The sequence below is a fragment of the Seriola lalandi genome, unplaced genomic scaffold (genome assembly GCF_002814215.2).
Source record: "Seriola lalandi dorsalis isolate HSWRI2012SDOR001 ecotype SW California unplaced genomic scaffold, Sedor1 jcf7180002054658, whole genome shotgun sequence".
Lineage (NCBI taxonomy): Eukaryota > Metazoa > Chordata > Actinopteri > Carangiformes > Carangidae > Seriola > Seriola lalandi.
Window position 1 is genome coordinate 381,400 of NW_019525211.1, and position 19,735 is coordinate 401,134.

Below are 19,735 nucleotides of genomic sequence, written 5' to 3' on the forward strand. Positions count from 1 at the left end.
AGTATACTCCAAATATACACCAATTTATTCAAGAATATAGGAATATAAAGAATATAATAATACATGTCATGTTATTTTGATATGTTTATAGTATATATTATTTAAAAAGGTTAATCGTTAAGGTTAAAAATAATCATATTTATTTAATTGGAAATATTAATTTCTTTATTTTATCCAAAATATTACACCAATTAAATGCATTTTGAGATATTTGTCGTAACACTGTCTGAGAATTTAATGCACCAGTTTTCTGGAAGGATTTATGTATCCATACCTCATATATCAGCATTTATGGTATAAATACCATGAAAATATATTGGACATATGTGCCATTGTTGCCATATTTTAACACATACTTTGAAGTATTTCTATGTATTTTACATGGAATGGGATTCAAGCAAAGCAGAGCATGTGTTTTGATGTTTTGATGGTCACGTTGCTATTTACTTTACTTTATTCACATTTTGCTTTTCAATGTTGGATCTTTACCTCTTTGTCCCTTGATGTGTTCTTTAAAAAGCCCAACGTAAAATGAAAAAACAACAACACTTAATTTTTAGCCATTGCAGTTTATTTGCTGAAACATGCTTTTTCTAGGTCATCACTAATGCACTGTTGCAGGTTGTGAGGTTGATCACATATATAGGAATGGGGGATAATTAGCCTGATATTTGGCAGTGAAGCAGTTAAAATAGAAGGTGCTTGCCTCTTGGTTTCTCAGGTGTCAGGGGCAACACACTGGGCAGCAACAGATACTCCAGGAGTCTGTGTGGGAGAAGATAGAGATAAGAGGAGAAGAGACTGAAGAGATAAGGGGGATAAAAAGAGAAGAGAGAGAGAGTCATTGGCCATGTTAAAATGAGGAGAGAGGAGAAACGGGGTGAGGCATGAGTGGGGAGGAGAACACGACAGAATGTGAAGTCACCAACCAGAAGAGCAGCAGCAGCAGCAGCAGTAAGCAATACGTGCACACACACTCCTGGAAAACACATTTGTTTATGTTCTCCAGTAGCAGAACACCTTGCACACAGGTGTCAGATGATACACTGTTCATCCTAAGTGTCTGAAACTCAAGAGTAACTGCAGTAAGTGTAGTATTTTACTGGTGTGAGGGTTTCCACGGCTATAATTATGTGTTATGTCACTTGGAGTGGTGACTCGTCTGTCTATTGTCTGTGTGGAGGGAGATAAAGTTACACAGGCGCTCGGCTCCAGCAGCAGTGTCACCCTGCCCTGTGTGTCACGGCTGTATGCACATGGCACACACACTCATGCATCAACACTAGAAGCTGTTACGTATGCACACACACGCACACATGATACACAGTCATAAGAGATGGTGTCAGGGATCTTGCACCCTCACATCAAGCTGTACTTTTGTCCTGCAGCATCGTAGAGCTGCAGGAATATCATCATTACTCTACTTTTCTATTGCATTTTATTCATTAACATCATTCACATATATTGTTTTTTTTTTTTTTATCCAGGTCCAGTGAACACAAACATTAAATGAGTTCCTGGTGGAAATGTTTCAAACACTCCTGACAGAGTCGGAGGAAAGAAGAAGAGGAAGAAGAAGAAGAAAATTTTGCTTTGGACGCAGTCAGTCGGCTTTTAACAGCCAAAGAAGAACAACAGGAAGGAGTGGACACATTCTGCCTATTTTTGGTTGTGTGGTTTTCGCTGAAAAAATGTGGATTCCCTGAAGGATTTCCTAAATGACCAGAGGAGGACATGAACCTGCATCTAGTGCCGGGGCTTAAGGAATAGTCTCATCTCAGGAAAAGCAAGTGGATAAACCTCTAACCTGACTCAAAGGTAAAATACCTACACTTGTTGAAAAGGATCTATCTTGAATTTATATTTTATCAACTCCTGTGACTTAAAATTAGTGAATGATAATGATAAATATTCTATCAAAAAAACACTCAACCCACCACCAGCGCTGACAGGACGAGAGCCTCGCCTGCCAGCCGAGCACTGGATGTCTCAAACTGATGACAGCTCTTTTAATATACACACACTGGGCAACTTCTATATCTAGTATCTACTGTTTTCTGATGCTGTCAAATGTTTTTAGATGAGTAATGCTTGCAAAGACAGGAGTAAAACCTTTGTTAGATTATCATAAAGCTCATATTTTCAGTGAAGCTTGTTTTCAATATATTTTGATAAATTTAATGGCCACTTAAGAAACAAACAAAGCACATTTTTCATTTCCAAAAAAACTGCATTTGATTGTATTTGTGGTCAAATACTTTAACATACTGTGGATAGTCAACGTCTAATTGTTAACTTTAAAGGCATTCATTAAAACAGCTTCTTAGAGTATTTGAGAAGTCATTCCAAAAAAAAGAAAAAGAAAAAAATTCTTCTTTTTAACACTGGTTTTCATGATTTCTGTCTGTTTTTGATGAGATATTGCTGCTGTGTTTATTTTATATATTTATATATATATATATATATATATATATATATGCGTCTTTTTCTGCTGTGCATTAATTGATATATATATATATCAATTAATGCACAGCAGAAAAAGACACACTGAAACAGACACATCCAACAACAAAAAAAATTTAATTCATCCATTAGAATAGTATCAAACATTAGCAGTGACTACAATGTGCAAAATCAATACATAAGAAAAAGCTATTTCAAAAAGCAGGGGCTTTATTACAGTGCTCTGGCTCTAATGACTGCAAATGATCTCATTTGAAAAGGAATATTACATTATGTAAAACTAAATGTTTGCTGATCAAATCAAACTAAACCAACTCAATTCAAAAACACCAATTAAAAGACTCAAAATACTCGAAAAAACAGTTCATTTAAATGACATGTTAATTAAAGTCTGACTAAACTGCGAGTTATGTTTTATCATGTTAATACTGAGACACAGGAGTCGCTGATATTCATACATTCATTAACACATGATGAGTGGTGGAAAGCTACTCAGTAAAGTTATAAGGTAAATGTAGTGGAGTAGAAGCATACGGCAGCAGAAAGTGGAAATGTTCTAGTAAAGGAAAAGTACCTCAAGTCTACGTAAGTTCAGAAACTGAACACATGAACTTACTAGTTATATAAAGTGATTAAAAATTAGTCCCACTTATACCAGCTGCAACATGAAAGTAATATACGTAAACGCATAAATAATTACAATAATAGACCACTCTGCAGAATGAGTACTTTTGATATGTTGCTACTTTTACTTTAAGTAAAAGCTCTGGATACGTTTTCCACTGCAGGACATGATACTGTGATACTGTCAGTCATGAGGTTGATTCATAATATAATCTAAATCTGTGTTTACTTTACATGTTTCCTGTTGTTTGTGCCACTGCATAAATCTGATACAAGAAAAAACCAAACCTCACTGATAATTGATAACACTGACCTGTGCGGTATCTGCAAACCCAAGCACGCACACACACGCACACACGCACACACACACACACACACACACACACACACACCACCTGGCATACTATCAGTGACGCAGAATCACACTGCTTCACACACACCAGTTGATATCCACACACCCACACACACACGTACACATAAGCACACACACACACGTACACATACACACACACACGTACACATACACACACGCGCGCACACACACACGCACGCAGCTAGCTGACTTAGGGTCCCCTGCAGTTCAAATCACTGATGACTAAAACGGTACCATTACCTTACTGCTGTCCTCACCCTATCCCTTCTCCCTAACACACACACACACACACACGCACACACACACACACACACACACACACACACACACATACACACACACTGACCCTGCAGGACCTCTAGCTTCCTCTGCTGCTCGAAAATACACAACCCAGATGGCCACTAAAGTCACACAAAAACCAGAAGTCAGTGTCTATGATATCAGTGTAAATAATATTCATAATGGAAAATAAAGAATTGTGATTAATCTATGATAAAATTGAGCTAAATTACTAAACATTTAAATTTTTCAAAAGATTAACAATCGATAAATGTATATACATGCTACTGTCCATAAGTGATATGTGAGTTTTTCCAGCTCACTCTACACACCAGCCTATCATATCATATCTAAACAACTTGTGTCTTCTGATTAACGTTGTAAACAAAGATAGTCAGTGTCTAATTTTGACACTTAAATTATAAATTATATGTTATAAATTCTGCTATTATGGTAGAAAAGCAAATGTAGACTGTGGCAGTCTACATTAAACAAGATGTTATTCCATGATTCCTGTGTTTTCACAGAGGAAACCGACTTTTCTGTTCATTTTAATTCGCTGTTATTCAGTGTTTGAGCAGTATACTGTAGGTGCTGCCACTAAACTCTGTGTTTTGGCATCTTTGCACTTCTTGGATCTTCATGTGAAAAATCTGACATATTAAGTCTCTAGTTTTATTCTTTGGAAAACCTAAAACAACACGTGGATTATCACAGGACATTAAATGCTCTCTTGCGGGCCACCTGTTGGGTCCTCTCACATTACATCAGGCTTTAAATGCATGAAGTCTACAACTTCTATAACTGAACAACTGAGCAATTTGATGAATGAAATTAGAAGAAACCAAAATGTTTAGTGATTTTTACAGACTGTTTTGATATTTAATATAAGTCTGCTAAACACGCTGTCAGTGTAACCCTACACCACCTCAGTGGAGCATGGCTTCGTAGCTCAAATTTCTCCCATTTGACCCTTGCAGTTATATTTCTTTTTCCATATATCTGTCACATTTCTCCTCCTCAGGCCTCTTCTGTCCAGCCAGGATGCCCGAACGAGTGAGAGACTTCCAGGGTCAGAGCTTCCACAGGCTGCGGCGGGACTGCATGCGTCGAGGTGCGCTCTTCAAGGATCCCCTGTTCCCCACCACCGCCCAGTCCCTGTTTTACAAAAGGGAGCCCCCGCTGGGACTGACCTGGAAGAGGCCGAGGGTGAGTGCGAGGTGTGCGGGGGGAGGTGGGGGGAGAAGCTCTTGGAGAAACAGGAGGACGGGGATGAAGGATGGAGGAAACTCTTTGTGACACCGGTAAAATCACTCTGAGTTGTAATCATTTACAGCGGTGATGAGTTCAGATCCCTACGAAGAGTTTTCACACATCTAAATCGAGTGTCTGGCTCAGCGTGTTACGTTTCCATCAGATTGGGTTAATTAAAGCACTTTCTATTATAGGTAAGGCGTCAGGCAGTGAAACCTTAGCTCTCAGGGAGCAAATGGCGTGTGCTGCCGATGGACTGCTATATTGGTGTGTGTGTGTGTGTGTGTGTGTGTGTGTGTGTGTACAGTTGAGTTAAGGAATAGCAACAACCAGTTTAAATAGCCCAGGTGTTTTTAGCACAATGTTGAGATGGCTGTAGCTGTGTATAAGTATAGGTGTTTATTGTGGCTACAACAAGCCAAGTAGTATTTAATGGGAGTGTAATGCACAAGAATAAACACAATGAAACGAGAGATTAAAGTGAAGGTCAAATTATTTATTGCCCAGCGCAGACAGGCTATAAGTAACAGTGCAAGGACTTTTAAGGGAATGGATCATGTGTGTATGAACAAAATTATCATTATGCAGCAGAGAATAGGTTTTTATATTTGTAGAAATGCAGGAGAAAGATTAAGAGAGGACTGGAAATAAGCAGGATATGGCAATGGTTTTCCGGATGTTTTTGCTTCCTGATCTGATTTCTTCATTGTGTCATCTTTGTAAGGGTCACTTCTGTCTGAGATGTACTTTAAAAAAAAACTTAAATTAGAGATGGCAAGTCAGAACCATGAAGTTTTTCCCTAAAGTCTGTAACCAAAATAATTTTATTTACCACAGTAACTTCAAAACTTCTTATGACCTCTTTAATACCAAATAAAATGAACTTTCATAACCTTTTCACAGTCATACAGATGAAAAAATGATGGAGAACCAATAGGGACAATAAGGCCTACATTTACTAATTAAGTACTTAAATCTTGTCAGTATTCCCCAGCTGTATATGACAGCAATCCCTTGTAAATGAATTAATGAATGTGACACACATAGGTGGCTGAAAACTGATGGGTGGATTAACCAGTTAAAAAATGTAAAAATAAAGGTACTGTTACTGTCTGCAGCAAATGTAGTAACTGAACGTTTTTAATACTTACTTGTGGAGGATTCAGAATTGAATGCTTTTTAAGAATTTTCAAAACCCCCAAATTCACCAGTTAATCGCATTGTACTTCATAACATCATAACATTTTGTCAACAAATTCAGACATATCTGAGCAGTAGGCGGATTGGTTCATTGAGTTCGTTCAGTTTGAGGCCTGAGCCTTCAGAATGTGAAACCACGCCGGCGATTAATCTGCTGATTTACGGCGGAAGAGAGAGGGTTAATGGTACTGTGTTCCTAATGCTCCACTCAGGTATGTTAAGCGTGTATCAACAGGGAACTGGATGATAGTGTGACACCTGCTGACACACACACACACACACACACACACACACACACACACACACACACACACACATACACACACACAAACACACGACAACAACGTAAAACACACTTTGACTTCCCATTTGCGGTCATAACGGTCCACTTCACAATCTGGGTGGCCTCATCTGCTCATCTGTACTTGTTATGAACTTGATATCATCTTAGCGAGACGGTTTAGATCTGGTCTCGAGTTGCATTTAACAAGGTTACGACCACTGAGAGTGTATCTTTCTGCGTGTGTGTGTGTGTCCAGCAGCACTTCTACTGTTACCTGACCCTGTCCAAACTGAGATCAACAGGTCCACACAGAGGGGATCTGTCTCCTCAGCAGTGCTCTGACACTCGGACTGAATCAGCTCACAGGCCTCATAAAACACTGTGACGTTAACTGCTGCACCCATTAATCACACAGCTTAGTCCGCATTACTGTGAGTGCCTTTAAAGCTGCTATATAATCAATATTTTATATTAACAGTGGATCAAATGACTGTGTGTAATGAACCCACCGATAATAATCTGCAGTTCCCTCCAGCTTTATGCAACATTTTAGCATCTCTCAGCTCACTGTTTTGGTTTTAGGACCCAAAACGTTACTGCTGTGGTTCACTCTTTCTGCTCTCTGTGTTTGTAGACGCAACAGGAAGCTGTTTTCAGCACATAAGCTGAAAACTGCCCAACACCAGACGAGGGATAGAAAAAAGTTTGCGACTTGCTCGTGGACATATTGTGGCATTTAGCAGCTAAAGCGTTACATATACATCTCTCTTTCTGCTGATCCCCATCCAGGAAATATGCAAGGACCCTCGTCTGTTTGTCGATGGCATCAGCACTCGTGACTTGCACCAAGGCAGTCTGGGTAACTGCTGGATGATGGCTGCCATTTCCTGCCTGGCGTCTGAGCCATCTCTGTGGAAGAGGGTTGAGTATTTTCCTTCCTCCTTACCCTCCTTACCCGCCTGTTGTTCTTCCTTTCTTCCTTCGTTCCTTTCTTCCTTTCCTTCCTCATTTCCCCTCCTCCTCCTCCTCCTCCCAGGTCATCCCTGACCACGTGGAACAGGAGTGGAACCCGAAACGCCTTGACTTATATGCGGGAATCTTTCATTTCCGGTTCTGGCGCCTTGGCTGTTGGATGGACGTTGTTGTGGACGACCGTCTGCCGGTCAGCAGGGATGGCGTGCTGCTTTTCTGCCGCTCGGCTACACCCCGAGAGTTTTGGAGCGCCCTGTTGGAGAAGGCTTATGCCAAGTGAGTGCATGGCAATGAGAAATGCTAGTTAACATCTGATGGGACTTGTAGCAGAGGTAGAGTACCCTGATTGCTACGACTGTCACTGCTACTTATGGCACTACTATTGCCCCTGACTGCCCTCCCTCACCATTTCTACCCTCAGTTAAGGGCTCCAGGACCTTGCAGATTCCTCTGCTCCTTTGTCATCTAGTACTATAAGAAATTAACAGCTACAAACAAGTACTACATCGTGACAAAAAAGCCCATTCTTCCAAGGTATAATCTCCATATTGGATGAATCTACAGCTCACAATTAATGTCCAGCGTCAGCTCAGGAAGTAGTGTGTCCTGGATGTAATCAGACACAATGCCAGGGGGTGGAGGTCGGGGTGTTGGATTGGCGTGAAGCCCTATAATAAACTCTTCTCATTTGCCATAACCGCAATTTTTCCTTAACCTTAACCTTTGCATGCACATATACTATTGAAGGTGAGAATTAAAAAAAAAAAAAAGATGGCACTAGCCGTAAAAAGAACTGTCGCTGAATCTTATCTGGTGGATTTTTGTATCATAAAAACCTGTCCAAACGAGAAGATGGAAGATTGACACAGTCATTTAATCAATCAGTCCCACTCTTGACTGTCTTCCAGGCTCAACGGCTGCTATGAGGCACTGGAGGGAGGAAACACTGCAGAGGCCCTGATTGACTTCACTGGGGGTGTTTCAGAGCCCCTCAGTCTGGATCGCGAGGCCCTCACCTTGCACAGCGACCACAGGAGGACGCTCTTCCAGACGCTAGCCAAGGCGCACGAATGCAAAGCCCTCATCACCTGCTCCATACGGGTCGGGCCTTTTATCCCTGAGCATCTGGGAATCTTCAGCATTTTAGAAACTGGAGAACAGGCTGAAATAAGTTCTGTATGTTTTACATTTCTCAGCCAGCAGAGGGGGAGGCGGTGGAGTCGGTGTTGGACTGCGGCCTGGTGCAAGGACACGCTTACGGGATCACAGCGGTGAGGAAGGTGAGGCTGGGGGAGAAGAGCCTGAAGACGGGCGGGGTGTCCAAACTCTTCATGGTGCGCATGAGGAACCCATGGGGGACCACAGACTGGACGGGCGCCTGGAGTCAAAGGTGAGGGCACTTTACTGACTTCATCTGCCACATGTCTGACTGCTGAGTACATCATACGTTTTGCAGGAGCTCTGGGAATTAAGCCTCTACTGACATTTAACAGTGTCAGACTTTTACAACGTTTTACAGCGCCACTGCAACTTTTTTGGACAATGTCTGACATTTTACAATAGTTTTGGAATTGTTTCACTAGGAGACATCTGCCATTTTCATTATGAAACTATGAGAAACTCTTGAAATGGCCAAAATGGACCAATAAAAGGTTTCCAGAAGTTGAACTTGTACTTTTCATATGCCGTTTCCATTGTGTTGGACCTTACAGCTTTGACTTTATTGGCCTTGCACGCCCCCTGCAGGTCGCAGCAGTGGCAACAGATGAGTCGTGCAGAGAGGGAGAAGATGGGCCTCATTGTTCGGGACGTTGGGGAGTTCTGGTACATTTGTTTTTATTATTTGGATTTTAAAATAAAAAGGTAATAGTTATCTGGCCTCTGCTCTGATTTATGTGCATATAACAAATTTCCAGTTAACCTTACTCTGATTTCTTCTCCCTCAGGATGGATTTCGAGGATTTCTGTCACTACTTCACGGACGTGGTGGTGTGCCGGCTGGTGGAGAGAGCTCTGCTGTGGCCCAGCTGTCACTGGAGAGAAGTGTGCTGCTACGGGGAATGGGCTCCGGGCCCCACCACCCCTGGATCCCCTCCATCCACCGTCCATCCACCGCCCTCCAAGACAAACGTCAAACCTGGAGGGACCGAGCAGCGGGGGAACCGAAAGGAGGCCCGGCTCGGGGAGAGTCAGCAGGAGGGACGGAAAAGAGGACGGTGTGAGCGAGATAAGGCTGTTAAAAAAGTGATGAAGGAAGATGATGGTGGAGAGAGGAATGGAGGATGGGAGCCACAGGTGGATAAGAGGAGTCGATGTGGAGGATGCATCAACCATCGAGAGACTTTCCTGCACAATCCACAGGTAAAACTAAAGTGGACTTTACATGAGTGCAGGAACTTTGGACATTAACATAATTTATCTGTCTTTTTTTTCTGATAGTTTATGTTTGAGGTTGGAGGCAAAGAGGAGGAGGTGCTGATCTGTCTGCAGCAGGAGGACAGGAGGATACAAAGGAAAGATGGAGGAGGAGAAAACCTGCCTATCGGCTTTGAGGTGCTGAAGGTGAGCAGGTCGTGACACTAAATATGAACAACGCACCTTTTTCCAAATCCTGCAAAAGTTCAAAAATCATTTCCCTGCCGGTGTCGTCCCCAGGCGGAGGTGAACCGCTGCAGCCGTGTGCAGTGCGTGGTGGAGCAGGCCGCCAGCTCCGTCTACATGGACTCCCGCAGCGTAACACTGAGGGCAACTCTGGCTCCAGGCCGCTACGTCGTGCTGCCCACCACCTTCCTGCCGGGTGCAACCGGACGCTTCTTGCTACGACTCTTCTCCCATTCCCATGTCAGACTCAGGTGTGTGAAATGTGTCTGTGTGCAAGTTTGATAGCAGGTTTCAAATTAAAATCAGGTAACATGATCCGTATGCGGACAGTATACATACTAAATATTGATATTTGAGTGTGCTGTTAATGCATATTTTTGTCCCAGAATGCAACACACGAAGAATGGTGGAGCTGGGTGTTTGTTAAACAGCTCCAGAGAGATCTGGGAAAACAAAGAAATAAGTTTTAGATTTTAGGGAAAATATTTTAATGTGTGTTTGTGATGTTTAACTGGCAGTGTGCAATTATAATCTATATACTTGACTGTTTTACTGACTGCTAAAATATAATGATAATTCGTATTCAAAATATACTATATACGTTAATTGTGTAGAGACAATTTGGGACACAGCTAATCTGTGAGATCCCCAGAGATCACCTGTCAGTCTCACATGAAGCATTTGTTATTGTATGTCCAACACATTTGAATTTCAGAGAAGGTATATATATATAATAGAAGGTTCTTTATTAGTTTTCACATAAGCTGCCCATTTATTTGTACCATACTGTGAAAAATGCAAATTGCTTCCTGTTTTTTTAGAGGATTTTATGTTACATCCCTGGAACAACAAATGTTGATATAATTGTACATGTATTTTTATGAAATGTTATTAATTTATATAACAAGCATAATGTAGATTTAAACTTTCTTATGATATCTGTATGTTTCACTGTAAAAGCAGAACAAAAAAAACATGAATAAACACAAAATGTTGGGAAAAGTCATGAAACATGTGAAACAATCACAAGGGCCACCAGTTTAAGATTGAGCTGATTGCAGCTGTTTCTTCTTAAAGCTGAATATTTATACGAACACACTGTGGATAATTTCTTTCAATTTTACAGCAACATTACGTTTCCTGCTCTCAGATTTCAACTTCCCTTGTTCCTCTTCAACATGAACCCCTTTTCCATCATGTAGGGAACTGAGGGAGGATTTGCCGTCTCCCTCTGTGTTCCAGTGTTTTCTACCTCAGCCTACAGTGGTGACCACCGTTCATCTCTGCAGAGCGTCAGGACTCAGCCCTCCCAAACAGACAGGTCACTCAGCACAATGTCTCCTGAATTGTGACACATACACAGACCAGAGCAGGGCAGGCAAGACACTTGGAGTTGGAAACACTCTTGTTTTTTGTCTGTAGCTTCCTAATGTACATTTTAAATATTCATGAACAAAAGCTGAACATTAGACTCTCAGTGGTGTCAAATTTATCGTAGAAAGCTCCCACATATGTTTGTATTTGCAGAGCTCCTTGTTCTCTTGTTTCTTCCTTACATCATCTGATATTGTTTATGATCACAGCTCCAGATGTTTATGCCACAGTGCGATGCGAGAACGACACCATCAGGACACGGGTGTTCAAGGCGGAGGGAAACCCTGAATTCAACCTCAGAACCATCTTCTACAGGAGATACCCCAACACACACATCTCTGTCGAGGTACACACATTCCCCCTCACACACACACACACACACACACACACACACACACACACACACACACACACACACACACAGATAATAAGCACACATTACCAGTCCTAATCTGTGTGTGTGTCTTGTCGTGCAGCTGTGGAGCAGGGGCCTGCTGTGGGACTCGGTGCTTGGCGTGGCTCAACTCCAGACGGCCGAGGCTGAGAAGAGTCGGAGTCATGTGATTGATCTACGAGGTGGCCTATCCGGCTCGGGATACCGAGGTCGCATCTATATTGAGACGTCCTCCAGCGTCTGCCTCACAGACTTGTGACAGCATCGTCTGGTTGCCCTGGTAACTACATCCAGCCATGGCAACCACTGTCCTCCCTGGTGGAGGCTTGTGTTGGACAGTTCCTAAAAATATATTTAACAAAAGGTACAAGTAACATATTAAGTTTCTATTATTTAACAGATGAGTGGTTATGTGTATCTGCCGGTCAGATGTGCAGGTGGGCATCCTTCATGACTTCAGCAGTTTAACCAAAAAAGTGAAACTGCTGCCAAAACAAGTTTTGTTTTGTGTTATTATAATATTTATTAAATATACTCATGTTGTCATCATTGTTGATTAACATGTTTGAATGCAATGTACAGGTGCTGGTCAATAAATTAGAATATCATCAAAAAGTTGATTTATTTCAGTAATTCCATTCAAAAAGTGAAACTTGTGTACTGTATACATTCATTCCACACAGACTGATATATTTCAAGTGTTTATTTCTTTTAATTTTGATGATTATAACTGACAACTAATGAAAACCCCAAATTCAGTATCTCAGAAAATTAGAATATTGTGAAAAGGTTGAATATTGAAGACACCTGGTGCCCCACTCTAATCAGCTAATTAACTCAAAACACCTGCAAAGGCCTTTAAATGGTCTCTCAGTCTAGTTCTGTAGGCTACACAATCATGTCGACGACTGCTGACTTGACAGTTGTCCAAAAGATGACCATTGACACCTTGCACAAGGAGGGCAAGACACAAAAAGGTCATTGATAAAGAGGCTGGCTGTTCACAGAGCTCTGTGTCCAAGCACATTAATAGAGAGGCGAAGGGAAGGAAAAGATGTGGTAGAAAAAAGTGTACAAGCAATAGGGATAAACGCACCCTGGAGAGGATTGTGAAACAAAACCCATTCAAAAATGTGGGGGAGATTCACAAAGAGTGGACTGCAGCTGGAGTCAGTGCTTCAAGAACCACCACACACAGACGTATGCAAGACATGGGTTTCAGCTGTCGCATTCCTTGTGTCAAGCCACTCTTGAACAAGAGACAGCGTCAGAAGCATGGTTTGGGGAGCCATGTCATCTGCTGGTGTTGGTCCACTGTGTTTTCTGAGGTCCAAGGTCAACGCAGCCGTCCACCAGGAAGTTTTAGAGCACTTCATGCTTCCTGCTGCTGACCAGCTTTATGGAGATGCAGATTTCATTTTCCAACAGGACTTGGCACCTGCACACAGTGCCAAAGCTACCAGTACCTGGTTTAAGGACCATGGTATCCCTGTTCTTAATTGGCCAGCAAGCTCACCTGACCTGAACCCCATAGAAAATCTATGGGGTATTGTGAAGAGGAAGATGCGATACGCCAGACCCAACAATGCAGAAGAGCTGAAGGCCGCTATCAGAGCAACCTGGGCTCTCATAACACCTGAGCAGTGCCACAGACTGATCGACTCCATGCCACGCCGCATTGCTGCAGTAATTCAGGCAAAAGGAGCCCAGACTAAGTATTGAGTGCTGTACATGCTCATACTTTTCATGTTCATACTTTTCAGTTGGCCAACATTTCTAAAAATCCTTTTTTTTGTATTGGTCTTAAGTAATATTCTAATTTTTCTGAGATACTGAATTTGGGATTTTCATTAGTTGTCAGTTAAAATCATCAAAATGAAAAGAAATAAACATTTGAAATATATCAGTCTTTGTGTAAATGAATGAATATAATATACAAGTTTCACTTTTTGAATGGAATTACTGAAATAAATCAACTTTTTGATGATATTCTAATTTATTGACCAGCACCTGTATTTTGATTAAATAATTAACATTGTGCAAGTCAGTTTTCATGTCATTAAATGTCTCCATTTTATGAACTTCAATTTGTTTATTTGAGTTTAAATCAATGAAATAATAATAATAAAACTAGCCTACATTTTTAAAAACTTATTTAAGAAAACACTTTCAGTTTATCCTTCAGCCTAGAGAGTGTTGTTGCAATAAGGTTTGCATTCTTGCATGTTTGTTTATTCACTTCTGCTGACGTCAAACGGCCTCATATCTTACAGTGACTAGGCAAAGGCAAAGTGAAAGGTGGTGTAAATAGCAACGAAAAGATCTAACTTTTTTTCTGATCTTTTCATCGGCAGCAAAATGTTGCATTTTGAGATACTGTGTTAGTCTTACCTTAAAATCACACGCACAAAGCGAAAATAAAAGAGCCTTACAATAAAAGAGCCTGAATGTATTCCCGATCAACTTTCTTTTCCGAAATATTTTGCATTTTTATGTTTTTTTGTTTTATTTTTGATAGTTGATGTAACAAACTTTTTTGCAACATTACTGCAGCTGTTATTGCTCAGGAAAATCATCTGGCCATTACATCATCTACTATGTGGCCAGAGGCTCAGAAGTCCACACCTGCTTCAAAGCAAATATACAAACTTCAGATAAAAGGCAAGGACGCATTCAACTGTTATCTGCCCTAATTTGACAGTATTTGTTTATCAGGAGGCTCGGCCTGTTACTGTACATTTGAGTGCTGCTTTCGGAAGTGAAGGGATCTAAAGCTACCATTAGGCCTTCCTGTGTTTGAAGAATAAAACACGCTTTGCTTTGTGTTGTTCGAAGATGAGGTTTTACTCACTATGAGTATCTTTTATAATCATATTTTGGCGCAGTTTAGTAGAACACTTTGTGCATTTTATGTCATTTTTAGTGTGAACTTAAGCAGTTAAACCAAAAAAGGGTTTTTTAGATGATCCCAAAGATGAAGTTATCCATTATTTCCAAGAAAATAAAAACAATGCTTAGAGAAAAAGTTAAAATAAAAAGTTTATTATTTTATTATGCCATACTTTGTAATGATATTGGGACCTGTTGGAGGATCCAATCACCCAAAGTCAATTTTTAGAGCCTGTCATAACTTATCTTAACAACCAGTTGACCGCGTGAACGCCTCACTTCCTGTGCATGCGCGCCCCCGAGAGGTGGAGGTTTGACATTCTGCTGGGCGCGGCTGTCAGCGGCTCCGACAGCAGCCAGAGACACACACACACACACAGACACACACACACACACACAGACACACACAGACACAGACGTCAAACTGAATAGGTGAGTGTCGGAGAATTAAACAACAAACAGTCGCTTCCATGCTTTAAGTCGCCACTTCCGCCCTCACCGGAGACTTCGTGCGTATGTGTTTTGCAGACGGAACCTATTCTCGTACAGTTAGTTTACTTCGCGTCGGAGAAGGCGCGGTTCAACGTTATCTGCTCAGGTTTGACAGCGTTTTATTTCCCAGGTGATTCAGCTCCCTGTTTTTTTTTTTTTTTTTAGCAAAGTTGGACCTACCTGAGTGTGATTTACTTTTCTCTTGTTTGGTGGGGGCGTCCTCAGAATAGTATGTATTCAGCTGTTGTAGCCGTTTGTTCGTCACATTTATATTAACTTATAAAAACATCCCGTTGTGGACTTTAAAATTAGACAAATCTGGTCCGTGTCCTTGTGTCATATCTGTGTGATGTGGTGATGCACAGGTTGATTCTTGTCGCTCCTGCGGTTTTGCAACATTGGTCAGACTGGCTTTAGGGAATGCAGTCAAACCTCTCAGTCAGTCATTTTTTTAAAGTGGTTACTGTTGTGTTTTTGTGCGTGAACATGAATTGTGTCCACGCTGTGTTGGTCACAGTTCCTGATTATACTGCCTGACACTCATTAATAGGGACTGCATGAGAAGCAATTTACATCTACTGGAAGGATCTGTGGCAAAGTGACCTGACCTGATCCATGACTTAATCTAATTGTAGTCTCTCTAATGAACAGCCACACGTTTATATGTATCATTGCTGTTCCTTAAAAGCTCTTTAATGCAAAGAAAATTAAAATATACGACAATTCCACTTGTAATTCCCTTTAAGTGCTACAAAGTGAAGAAAGAAAGAGGCATTGCAGGTCTAATGAAAGATGCAAGATGCAAATGAGCGATCCAGTTGCATCATGGGGAATTTATGATCCAGTGTTTTTGGTATTTTGAGAGATAGCCTACTGGGGGAAAGATTTCGACATATCTGGGCCTCTGCTGCTTTGACTTTAACCATTCTTGTCCAATCTGTCCTTTGTGGGATCCCTAACTTTATGGAGGTGACATGAATTGGTGCAATACTTCTTTAAATCACTGGTTATAAGACGATCAAAATACCTGCACTTGCATGTATTTTTGTTGAAGAACTGTCAGAATCATCCGACAAAAACTTCACTCTCTCATGAGAAAAACCAAGCAACAGAACCCGTGGGTTAAGGGTGACGATATAAGACCTGAATCTAGAGTAGGTCAAGATCTGGTCTAGGTTTCTGGTTTTGCCTGTGCTGAATCTTTATTATACACAATTATACTAACATAGAAATAGGATATTACCCAGAGAGATTCAGTGAGATTTAAATGTCCTTTTATTTAGAAGTTTATTGGGATTTTGGCTGCAACTAATAAGCACTTTCATTACCCATTACTCTGCTGATTATGTTCTGAATTAATTAATTGTTTGATCTATGAAATATTACAAAAAATACTCAAAAATCCACAATCCCATTTTCCAAAGATGCTGAGTTTACTGTATATATGACAAAGTAAACAGCAGATCCTGATGTTTGAGAAGCAAAATGACTCAAATAAGTAATTGATTATCAAAATAGTTTCTGATTAATTTTTGTTGACTAAGTAACTGATGATTGGTCTTTTTGTTTCTGCTGTAATTTGGATAAAGCGATCATCCTTAGACCATCCTTCCTGCAGAAAATGTTACATCTTGAGTTTGACTCGTTTGTAAATTGCTGTTTAGAGATGTTGCTTTTGTAAAACAAGTTGGTGGCAGAACGATGCAAGAGAAAAACTTTTGTGAAAGAGTCACTGTCATCTTCCAGTGTGCAGACTTTTAGTTTTATCAACATTATTCTCAGACCTTTATCCTCCTCTGCAGGTTGGAGCCTTCACTACCGATATAATGTCCCGCACTGGTCTTATTCAACACATCCGCAGCCCTCCTCAACCCCCAACACCGATACTAGGTGAGCTCTGTTCACGCACACTGGTTTGATTATTCTCAGATTAGGTTCAGAAAAGAGTCCTAGTGTCTGAGTGTCTGAGCTTTCAACTGAATCTATTTTGTCTTCTTTCAGGACCTTCAAAGCTGTTCCTCTGCATCCTGCCTACTGCTCAAATTGCAATTGGTGAGAGAGTCGTGCACATTAACAGACATTTAATTCATTGTGTTTGAGTAAACTTTCTGCAGTGACGGTGAAGCAGCCGGTTTCACTGGATAGTTGTGATTTTTGAAATGCCAGAAAGTGTGCACTTGTGAAAATGTGGACTGACAGATCTCCCATCGTCCTCCCCCGTGTCCAACAGGGTCAGTGTATCTGAATGAATGTCCACGGCAACACTACATCCCCATCTATTTGATAGTGGTGGGGGTTTTTGGCCTGGTGCTGGCGGTGCTCTCCTGCCTGCCCTGCGCCCAGGAGCCCAAAGATGGCACCTCCAACCCGCTCAGTCAAGTCTGCATGACCTGGAACTCGGTGACATCTTTCTTCCTCTTCTGTTGGTTCATCGCTGGTGAGTGTAGAATGCGGTGGGCTGGCGAATGAGCCACAAGGCGGGAAACGTGACAGAAGATGGGGCAGTGTTTGGGGGCGAAAAACTTGTTTCTGTCGATATGAATTTTGTTATGGTGTATCTCAAACATGGTTCTGGTCGAAAGAGAAACTGAAATTACACCAATGATTAAACATTATCACCTATCAGTATGATGCAACATATTTCAACATAACCACAAACCGCAGCCTCCAAAACAACCATGCAGTCTAATCAACACCGTCTTAAAAACAGTGAACAAAAACTGACCATTATAACCTTCATGAAGGGAGGATTTATTGTATTACAGAGCATAAGTTTCAGCCTAGTGGGCCTAAAAATGACAATTGAGTATGCTTAATTGCAGGTAACAATAACAACAAAACTAAGTCTTCAGTCCATGTTAAGTTCAAATCTTAGCATGAGTGGTGTAAGTGTAATAATACACAGCAAGGTTTCCTAATGAAAGAAAATAATGGAAGCTACTCATCGTCTCCACCTTGTCCATTATTTCATTAAAGTGGGCATTACCTCTTTTATGCTACACTCCCTCGCTCGCTTCCATTAAAGTGCACCAGCTGGACAATCAACAACAACACTCTGGTAACATGTATGAGCCACTAGATGTCCACCAAAACTAACACCCCACACTTTTTTACAGTTCCACAGCTGCACACACACTCTGTAGATTGATGTTTGGACTCAACCTTATGCATTTTAGATCAGTAAAAAAAATAATACTCCCGTCTCTGAGAAATTACAATGCTAGCGAGCTGAAACCTTATTGGAGTCTTATTTGAAAAGATGCACAGGTTCAGCGTGCTAGCCTTCTAGTTTAGTATCATTACATTGTGCACATTATATTCCTTAATTACAGTCACATCTATCCACTTTGACTTAACTTAAGAGAATTCAACCTCCAGAGGAGCAAGAGTGAGATATGTTTAAAAAATGTAATTATTCAAAAGAGATCCTCCACACCTTTGTAAGCCATGTCCTTCATAGTAGCACTGACAGTGAATAAAACAAGCGGCTGCATAATGTAACTGTCTCCTGAAGGAAAGAGATTATACAGACAGTGGACATTTTACCTGTAAGAAGCCAAGAAGGTGGTTAGAGCAAGTCTGTAAGCTTTTAAACTGTGATCAATCCTTTTTTTCTTAGGTAACGTGTGGATCTACTCCATTTACGAACCCAACTACAACAAGAACACAACGAATGTGGATCCGTACTGCCACAAGACGGTCTACTTGTTCGCCTTCTGGACCACCACTCTGGTCTACATCCTCTTGGCCGTGTTCCTGTTCGGCGGCTGCTGCGTTCTCGTCTGCTTCTGCCTGTGCGGCCGAGCCGACCCCGACGACAACGTCTAGAGACGGTCCGCAGACACGACGAGGAGGCGGGCCGCTGTACTGTACACATCATGTTTGCTGCTGAAGCTGTTAGTTTTTTCTGTTGCAAGTGTGCCTAGGCTATGAGTTTATGGGAACATATGGGGAGCAGATTAGAGTGAACTTTCTTTATTAAATACATAATGTGCAACACAAGACTAATATGTGTCATTTTAAAACCTATCTTGTATTGCAGTTGCACTGACCCAACAGATTCATGCTTAACTCGAAGGTGGAATCGATTTTTATACTGATTATAAGAAATGTTTTCTCATTGCTGAGCCTTTTCTTCTTCTGCAGATTTATATGATATAAGATGTATTTTTTACATGTTGAGCCAGAAATTGGGCTCAAACTTCATTCGGAGTACAGGATGAAGCAATAAAATGTTGGTTGTTTTTTGTTTTTTTTTATTTATTGCTCATGTTTGTTGATGAGTTGCGTCAGGTAGGCAGTTAACTAATCATATTCCTCATGTTCCCCATCATGCACTTCACTAAACCTTGATTTCCTACAATCCAAACCTAAATATATCATGACATCTAGTGCGGTGGTTAGATTCCAGGAAACATTTCTGAAGGTGGCCTTTTTAGTTTCCACTGCGTGACATTTAATCACAACACTAAGCTGAAATTAAAAGGAAATGAATGAAACGCGAACTCAGCCAGATCTTAGTTGGGGATGTCGTTAA

The 19,735-nt window shown here is 41.0% G+C and overlaps 2 protein-coding genes and 1 long non-coding RNA gene across 6 annotated transcripts; 2 read left to right on the forward strand and 1 right to left on the reverse strand.

The window, feature by feature from the left end:
• The first annotated feature begins 1,397 nt into the window (after positions 1–1,397).
• LOC111665767 (calpain-5) lies at positions 1,398–12,076 on the forward strand. The gene is made up of 13 exons (XM_023420853.2): positions 1,398–1,818; positions 4,764–4,948; positions 7,266–7,397; positions 7,513–7,724; positions 8,357–8,549; positions 8,645–8,838; positions 9,195–9,272; positions 9,395–9,809; positions 9,888–10,010; positions 10,104–10,300; positions 11,252–11,370; positions 11,633–11,769; positions 11,900–12,076. The coding sequence occupies exons 2-13, from the start codon at positions 4,784–4,786 to the stop codon at positions 12,074–12,076; spliced, it is 2,142 nt and encodes a 713-aa protein (XP_023276621.1). The 5' UTR covers positions 1,398–1,818; positions 4,764–4,783.
• On the reverse strand, positions 10,226–15,567 carry LOC147818275 (uncharacterized). Of its 2 annotated transcripts, XR_015438125.1 has the most exons (4): positions 15,379–15,567; positions 11,866–12,159; positions 10,448–10,492; positions 10,226–10,315 (listed from the first exon to the last, which is right to left on the reverse strand). It is a non-coding gene; the product is annotated as an uncharacterized LOC147818275 (long non-coding RNA). The 2 variants fall into 2 exon arrangements; XR_015438124.1 differs by having other exon boundaries at positions 10,295–10,492; positions 15,379–15,566.
• On the forward strand, positions 14,984–19,446 carry LOC147818276 (transmembrane protein 272). Of its 3 annotated transcripts, none has more exons than XM_087177849.1 (5): positions 14,984–15,138; positions 17,001–17,088; positions 17,200–17,250; positions 17,429–17,635; positions 18,818–19,446. In XM_087177849.1, the coding sequence occupies exons 2-5, from the start codon at positions 17,025–17,027 to the stop codon at positions 19,024–19,026; spliced, it is 531 nt and encodes a 176-aa protein (XP_087033975.1). In that variant the 5' UTR covers positions 14,984–15,138; positions 17,001–17,024; the 3' UTR covers positions 19,027–19,446. The 3 variants fall into 3 exon arrangements, with proteins under 3 accessions (XP_087033975.1, XP_087033974.1, XP_087033976.1); XM_087177848.1 differs by lacking the exon at positions 14,984–15,138 and adding an exon at positions 15,145–15,328; XM_087177850.1 differs by lacking the exon at positions 14,984–15,138 and adding an exon at positions 15,145–15,304.
• The last annotated feature ends 289 nt before the right edge of the window (positions 19,447–19,735 follow it).

Excerpts from the sequence above, each read along its gene's own strand:
- LOC147818276 (XM_087177849.1), top strand. The coding sequence starts at position 17,025 with ATGTCCCGCACTGGTCTTATTCAACACATCCGCAGCCCTCCTCAACCC. Across the intron at positions 17,251-17,428 it reads TACTGCTCAAATTGCAATTG|GGTCAGTGTATCTGAATGAA; the intron begins GTGAGAGAGTCG and ends CGTGTCCAACAG. Across the intron at positions 17,636-18,817 it reads CTTCTGTTGGTTCATCGCTG|GTAACGTGTGGATCTACTCC; the intron begins GTGAGTGTAGAA and ends TTTTTTTCTTAG.
- LOC111665767 (XM_023420853.2), top strand. The coding sequence starts at position 4,784 with ATGCCCGAACGAGTGAGAGACTTCCAGGGTCAGAGCTTCCACAGGCTG. Across the intron at positions 4,949-7,265 it reads TGACCTGGAAGAGGCCGAGG|GAAATATGCAAGGACCCTCG; the intron begins GTGAGTGCGAGG and ends ATCCCCATCCAG. Across the intron at positions 8,550-8,644 it reads TCATCACCTGCTCCATACGG|CCAGCAGAGGGGGAGGCGGT; the intron begins GTCGGGCCTTTT and ends TACATTTCTCAG.